At 34.1% G+C, this 8,064-nt stretch overlaps 1 protein-coding gene across 1 annotated transcript; it reads left to right on the top strand.

Annotated features, from left to right (window-relative positions):
• The first annotated feature begins 249 nt into the window (after positions 1-249).
• LOC112020652 (lipoyl synthase, chloroplastic) lies at positions 250-6,706 on the top strand. The gene is made up of 6 exons (XM_024053205.2): positions 250-1,171; positions 2,885-2,975; positions 3,086-3,243; positions 5,210-5,381; positions 5,758-5,868; positions 6,214-6,706. Exons 1-6 carry the CDS (start codon positions 654-656, stop codon positions 6,298-6,300), a joined length of 1,137 nt encoding a protein of 378 aa, XP_023908973.2. The 5' UTR covers positions 250-653; the 3' UTR covers positions 6,301-6,706.
• The last annotated feature ends 1,358 nt before the right edge of the window (positions 6,707-8,064 follow it).

The raw sequence follows: 8,064 nt of genomic DNA, 5'->3' as shown, positions 1-8,064 counted from the left end.
GAGGGTTTTGATTTTGTATATTAAATATAATTTGTGAAGAAAAATGTTCATACATTAAAAAAAAAAAAAATTGTGTAATTTGAATTTACCAAATTACCTATATACTTTAAAAAATTGTGTGCATTAGAGTTAAAGGAAAGATAATTGCACATAAATTGAACTTATAGAGATCCAAAACAAAGCCAAAAAAGGAACAAATAGCAAAAAATGAAAAGAAACAATTCAAGGATCTGGCAAGGAGATATCGATCCTGCGTAACAATGAGCCCAGGAATGAGAAGAGCAAGATTGTCTCTTTTGGGGCTGACTTTGATGACCGATGCCTCCATTCTTTAATCTCGTTTTGGACATAAGGTTTTTCTCCTTCCTTAGAAGGCTGTTTTCATTTTTGTGTAGTGTTTTGGTTTGCCTAAATAAAAAACAAAGAAAGTGTTTTGGTTTGGAGTAGAAATACAGTTGAAACTACCGAATCCACCAACAAAAACAGGCATACGGAGAAACCAAAGCCCCCCCAACTGCTACTTCTCTCCTTTCTCATATTAACACCAAACTTAGAATTCTATTTTACACACACAAAACACAAACACTGACTCTTTCTCTCGTGAAATCCCAGATTCATCATCGTAATCAAATCACACACACACACACAAAACAATGATTCAACAGTCATTTTATAAAACTTCTCCAATCCCAAAAACCCCATTTCCAAAACCCCCACATTCCAAATATATCAGAGCCAGAATTCATTGTGAGTCTCTGAATTCACCATCATCATCATCAACCACAACAACAACAACAGCAAAAACACAATCTTTATCGAACCCAACAAATGGGCCATACCCAGGAGGAATGGGGCCCCACACAGGGAGAGACCCAAATGTGAAAAAGCCAGAGTGGTTGAGACAGAGAGCCCCACAGGGTGAGAAGTTCAATGAGGTCAAGGACTCACTCTCACGCTTGAAGCTCAACACGGTTTGTGAGGAAGCTCAGTGTCCTAACATTGGAGAGTGTTGGAATGGTGGTGGAGATGGTATTGCAACTGCAACTATTATGGTCCTTGGGGATACTTGTACTCGTGGATGTAGATTTTGTGCTGTCAAAACTAGTAGAAACCCTGCTCCTCCTGATCCTTTGGAGCCACAGCATACTGCTGAGGCTATTGCAAGTTGGGGGTAAGTCGCAAAAACTTCGCCTTCTGTTAGAATAGCAGTTAAATGATTTAGTGCCCATTTTGCATTGCAATATAGAGTTTTAACTGAAAAGTTGTTTAGTGTTTTAAGCGTTTGATCAATTACAATGGAATAGTGTTTTACAGCTTTGAATTTATAAAGCATGAACACTGAATAGCTCCAAAAGTTTGGCAATTTCTGTTAAGAGGTTTTTAAGGTACTTGAAGCACTTTACACACCCTGAATTTACAGTTTTATAATAGCTTAAAGGTTTAGAAAAAAATATTAAAGCAAGGGAGTCTGGTCCTTTCGTCCCTGTTTTCGCATTACCTCCAATTTAAAAAAGTTAAAAATCTTTATGTGTTGGGCCTTACTTATTAACAGGAAGTATGGTTACACACGAGTGGATTGGGGAGTGCTAGAATTATAATTAGATGATTGGATTTATCATTATCTAATGGTTTAAGGCTTTGGGATAAGTGGTAATTTATCACTTTTTAAGTGGAGTCATAAAACCATTAACTGCATGTGTAACTTGTAGAAAATAGAAAAGAAAAACCAAATATTAGAAAAGCATGCATAATCACCTTGGATTTGTGGATGTGATCCCATGAATTATCGACAATTGTATTTCTTTTTCCTTTCGAAAGACATGCATTACCATTCATAATTGATTTTTAATACTACTTAGCCTGTGCGCTTATAACACTTGTTAGCCGGACCCTTTATTTGATTTAATGTGCTGTACTTAGATGGACCATAAAATCTATACTATTACTAGGATTGAGTTGTTGTTGGTTGTTTGATTAAGAAATGGAATATGTTTCTTAATTACTAATGACCATTTCTATGACAATGAGCGAGTAACACTTGTTGAGCACATTCTTATCTATGATTTATAGTGAGGTAGAGTGAGCAAGACACATTTAGGGAGTTGCTTGCAAAGTGGCATGGGGCTATCTAAGTCTTCTTCAAAGTTAAAAATACTTAGCGTTTTCCTCATTTGTTATGATATTAATAGCTACACTATAAACACAATGTCGCAAGCTGCAATTTAGGAAGATTTACTATATATTTTCTTTTTTCAAACCTCAAAATGTATTTTAAGGTTCCTGAATATGGTTTTTCCTAAATGACATCTTATAAGTGGGTGATTTTTTTTTTTTTTTTTTTATGTGTTTTGATGTCCTTGAAAATATTGTATGTGATATTTTAGAGCTTGGAACAATGAGGATTTGGCATCCATATTGGCTAGACTATTGTAACTTCGTTCTTGTACATTTATAGCTCCTTAATCAAGGGCTGTGATTGTGCTCTTATTCATTTTGAGGAAGTGTACAATTAAGAATTCTGTCAGCATTCAACATCTGATATGTTTGGAGAGCTTATTTATCTTAATTTTTGCAGCCCATTATACATATTCAAAACAACATATTCAAAACAAGGATTTAATAATGATGATGCCTGCCACTTTTATTTTGTTCTATAAGACTTTGGAATTGGTAGCTTAATATTTGCAAAATATTGGAACTTACAATAACCTTGAACGTTTATGAGACTTTGTTGAGTTAATGTCTTTGCAGGTGCACTGGTTAATTATGATGCATACTTAGGCTGTATACATATCATGTGCATATTTTCGATATATGCTTATCTATCATAGAAGTTTAAAAATGCTACTTTCATAATTTGAAATTCTGTGTTTAATATTGACAGTGTGGACTATATTGTTCTAACGAGTGTAGATCGTGATGATCTACCTGATGGTGGAAGTGGGCATTTTGCTCAAACTGTCAAAGCTATGAAGGTGATGGTCTCAATGTGCTCTTCAATTATTGGTTTTGTTATACAAATTACCACAAAAGGGGTTGGAACGAGAATAGAGGTTTGATTGGATACTATATGACTCTTTTGCAGCAACTCAAGCCTGAGATCATGGTTGAGTGTTTAACTTCTGATTTTCGGGGGGACCTGAAGGCTGTAGACACTCTGGTACACTCAGGATTGGATGTGTTTGCCCACAACATTGAGACTGTGAAACGGCTCCAGAGAATTGTCAGAGATCCTAGGGCTGGGTGAGATGCAGTACTTGTCATCTTTCTGCTTAAGTTTTCTGTATGGTTATTCATTCTCTGTTACTCATTTGTAGGTAGAAGTTATTATAAAAGCATATTTCACTATTATTATTAGCTATGAATAGATGTAGTAGGAGTTATATATAACATGGGATCAAGATTTGTCAAAATTTTGTCCTCAATTGGTATCAACTTTCAAGTGGCTGCCCAAGTATTGACTCCAGATAATGCGTTCTTCAAGTGATCCACCTCTTGCTATGTTTGGATTCTTTCTGTCCTGATCTTTTAGGTTTATAGCTGCAAACATTAAATTTTAAAAGAATGCTTTTTGATATTCTGCAAAGAAATGCAAATATCAACCAACACATGATGCTCAGATCCAGTAGTTCATTTAGAAGACAATACCTAATTAGAGGTGAGATAAGTTTATATCTCAGTTTCCAGTTTTGGTAGTAAACAAGCTCAGAGTTTGTGTACAGGGGAGGGGAATCTGGAGCTTTTGATTGCAAGTTTTTGGCCTCCTCTCTTTTGCAAAAGAATTAATACATATATATAAGAGTTTGGATGAAAATCAGTTAGTTACAACATTGTAATTGCATGGGCAGCTTATGCGAATTGTGAACCACAAAAGCACAAGTAGAATACTAGAGTATGATTTCTCTCCCTCTTTTGGTTTTTTTCAGATGAAGGATTCATTTTAATTACTTTTCAAATAAAGAAAATGATTTTGTAAATGAAGCAGATTCTTAAAAAAGAAGAATCTGCCACATATAGAAAGTTTATACTTTGTACCTAGTGATCGCACTGATTCCAATAGGAACTGGAGCTTTCATGGATGTCAAGAACAAAGAGTTGCACTACCTTCTTCTCTATTTTAACTATTTGGTAACACAAAAACTTCCCACTTTAGTGAGTACTCTTCATGTGTTTAGTCATGCATGAAGCTAGCCTAGCCATTGAACTATCTCCGGTACAATAAGCTAAAAATACATTTTTCACCAGCTATTTTTCTCCAACTACTTTCACCCATTTTCCACATTCCTATGAACTTAGAACATGTGGCCAAAAGCCGTGTGGCCACATTCAATCTTATCATGAGCTGTTAATGTAATCTTACATGTCAACAATTAAGTAGACTGAACCATATTTCAAGTAGCTGTCAGTCAAATTATCCCAATACTCTCACATTTGATTACCATAATTAAGCACTTAAGGTATGATAATTGAATAGTACCTCTTTAAGGTTGATCAAAATGGGAGCATATCGACTATAAGTTCAATAGTGCTGCCCAGCTCCCCTCCCAATGCCTTTTCAAGTAGGATTGAGCTTCTTCCTTTCTTGAACTCTTTCCTTTTGGATTGGGAAGCAGAAATTGTGCTGGGGAGACTTTAAATAATATCAGTCAGGGTTAACTGAGTCTATCAACGTGTCCCTTCTGTTATGCTCCATCAACATTTCCCTTTTTTGGTTATTTCCCTGACCTTTGCCAAATTAGATATTTCAGTTGCCACCGTATTCCCTCCAAAAGGAAGTTTTGAATTAATAACTATAAGAAACTAGGGTAATGACCCAAGAAGTTTTATAGAGATAAGAAACTTTGGAATGCTTTGACAACTGTAAGACAGTCCGGCAAGCCTGTTCTGTTTAACTTAATATCTCAGTTTTTGCCTTGTGCTTGTTTACTTGTATATGTCTATGTCGGTGTCTGTTTTATTAAGAAATTATAGATGCACTTTCAATGAGTTACACCCTAAACTGATAATTGATGAGCTAGAACAGATAATTATAATAACTTGGATGTGCATTGTCAGGCAGACCTAGTCTGTTGATTCCAGAATTTATAGTTAACCCATATATAGCTTCTTTTTTTTTTTTCATAGATTGTCTTTCCCCATTCTGAGTATATGATTGCTGATTCTATTTATAACTCTTGCATTTTTTTTTCTTTCCCCTTTTTAAATGCAGGTATGAACAAAGCTTGTCAGTTTTAAGACATGCAAAAATCAGCAAGGAGGGAATGATAACAAAATCTTCTATAATGTTGGGCCTTGGAGAATCTGATGATGAGTTGAAAGAAGCTATGGCTGATTTAAGGGCTATTGATGTTGACATTTTGACTCTTGGACAGTATTTACAGGTTAGTTGATATACAATAGTTCATTCTTTCTTGCTTGGGAGATTAATGCATGAGTCATGACAGTGAAATTTGAAACTAAGGGTCCATAAAAAATGGAATCTTAATAACTTGACTCCTGCCCAAGTTTGGGCCTGTAATATTTTCAGAGCGTAATCTTATTTAATGCTTAAAGATGGCTGTGATCTACTTAACAAAAAAGAAAAGATGGCTGTGATCTGGCACTACTTAGCTTTTGGTAATTCTGATGTTGCAGAAATTGTTCAAGTAGGACTTGTCTACAGGTTGCCTGAGGTTATATTAAACCTAGTGGCTAGCAGCTCTATTTTTCGCATTCTTGATAGGCTTATTAACTTGAAAGTGGTTACAATTCTTGCAGCCAACTCCACTACACCTAACTGTCAAAGAATATGTCACCCCTGAAAAGTTTGCTTTCTGGAAGGAATATGGGGAGTCCATTGGATTTCGTTATGTAGCCAGTGGACCACTGGTAAGTTAGCTGTTGCAGTTTGAACTATATGATGATAAAGCCCTTCTCTTTTATTCTCATATAAATGTTTTTTTTTTAAAATACAAACCAGCCAGCAAAATGGACTAGCAGGATTACTTTCCCTTTCCAAATGTATCTTGGTTTAAATAATTATCTGACTAGTACATATGAGCATGGACTAGATGCGTTAGGGAAAGAATAAAATACAAAAAGAAAATTCTCTCCAATGAGTCCAAACTAATTTCTTAGGAATGACAAGAGTTACTAATTTGCCCAAGCTTTTCAGACTTTGGATTTTAAAAAATAGATCCTTACCAGAGTTTCCTACTTGTAATCATTTTACAGGTCCGATCCTCATATAGAGCTGGTGAGCTTTTTGTCAAGACAATGGTTAGAGATAAGGCTACCAGCACTGCTGGCACATCCTATTGATTTTTGGCTATTGTGGACTTTCCAGTGGATGGCTCATGGCTGACAAGTTGACCACAAATTGGTAAATGAGAGCAGTATGTATTGGGGCAAATGACTATAATGGTGGTCCTAATTTACTATAGAGTATAAATTTTCTGGATCTAGTAAAAAATATCTTCATTTCTTTGAGGATTTTATGTTTTATTTTTTATTTTATTTTTTATTTATAATTCTATAGTTACAACTTACAACAAAGAGAGGGGGAATTCGATTCTTGATTTTCCACGTAACAGAGAGTGGACAATACCTTTGAGCTATAAGGCTCTTTACAGGTTTTTATGGATTGGCACCATTCTTCTTGTTGTACAAATGTACTATTATTGGTTTGGTTCGAATTTTTGGGGTCTAAAATATTTGATTCTCACAATTAGGATTTGCCACAGCTACTTTTATTTATACCCTTGATTCTGATATGTTCCGGAAGTTGAATGAAAATCTTACAGATCCAAAAGGATATTTGACTTTGTTTAGATTACTCCCAAGCCATTTTTGTGGCTTCATATGGTTTAGGGGCCTTGAAATTTACATGGCATTTTGAATTCCGCTTCGAATTTGAAAATTTTCAACCAGCCACAGAACACTAGAACAGTAAAGCTTGAAGATGTGTTTAAAACACATAATTTTCAATTGGGAAGAAAGTTTCTTGAACTCATTGTGATGATTCAAATGTATTCTTAATCACATTATCTATTAATAATTACATGACTAATTTAAATTACTTAATGAGTCATGATTAATACATGAATGGTCATCTAATTTAATGGTTGAAAGGTATTCCTTCAAGCTAGATTCCAGGAAAACTTCTTCCATTCTAGAACTGTTATGTATGTTAAAGAAAGTAAAGATTGGATCATAATAATAGGTTGGATTAATTGGATAACCTATCCTAATAATGATTTTTGTAGAAAAGGTTTGGACATTCCTAACCTTATTAGGTTTAGGTTGAAATCTTGCATTTGACTTTTATTATGGTCAATTATTTTGTTTTAGTCTAAAGGCATAATACCCAATGAATCTGTATTGTACGTGGACTGAATGTACCATGTGGAATTAGCCTAATATAAGCTTAAAAAAAAAAATTTTAAAAAAATTTTTAAAAAAAAAAAAAATCCATTTTTTGCTTAGAACAAGTGGGGAATGGGATTTTAATCCAAAATTTCCACATAAAAGAGAATTGAAAAACGTCACTAGACTACAAATTTTTTATGATTACTAAAATCTTAATTGTAACTTGATTGATCATTTTTTGCTATAATGTATAAGTTAAACACTTTTCTCAATAATCTCTCGTAGATGAGGGACTATGTGGTTTTAGGTCGGCATAGATTTTCCCTCAAAGCATAGAAGTAGCTAGTGTTTTGATCCTTTTCCCTAATTCTTTTAGGTTGTGATTGGAAACTTGGATTTGTAATTTAAATTAATAGATTTCAAATGCTTTGATTTCAAATCCATTGATTTTAAGATTTATTTCAAATCCAAGCATTTTAAAGGTTTTAAATCTTTGATGGATTTATCAAATTCAAATCCTTGACTTTTTTAAAATTCCCAAACAAGATGTTTGGATTTTAATCACCCAAATCTCAATTCAAATACCCAAATAATGTAATCCAAACATACCATTAGGGTTCTTATAATTTATTCATCCGTTGATTATCTTCAAATTGGCACGAAGTAAATGTAAGTTAGGCTTAAGTTTTGGAGAGCTTATTCAATTTACTTAAAAAT

This window comes from Quercus suber, unplaced genomic scaffold (genome assembly GCF_002906115.3).
Source record: "Quercus suber isolate HL8 unplaced genomic scaffold, Cork oak 2.0 scaffold_83, whole genome shotgun sequence".
NCBI lineage: Eukaryota > Viridiplantae > Streptophyta > Magnoliopsida > Fagales > Fagaceae > Quercus > Quercus suber.
The sequence above is the reverse complement of the archived record's forward strand: the minus strand, read 5'-3'. Positions and strand labels throughout refer to the sequence as shown.

Bases quoted from the DNA above. Each gene is read 5' to 3' on its own strand.
- LOC112020652 (XM_024053205.2), top strand. From the start codon at position 654: ATGATTCAACAGTCATTTTATAAAACTTCTCCAATCCCAAAAACCCCA. The intron at 2,976-3,085 runs GTGATGGTCTCA...ACTCTTTTGCAG, and splicing joins AAACTGTCAAAGCTATGAAG to CAACTCAAGCCTGAGATCAT. The intron at 5,382-5,757 runs GTTAGTTGATAT...CAATTCTTGCAG, and splicing joins CTCTTGGACAGTATTTACAG to CCAACTCCACTACACCTAAC.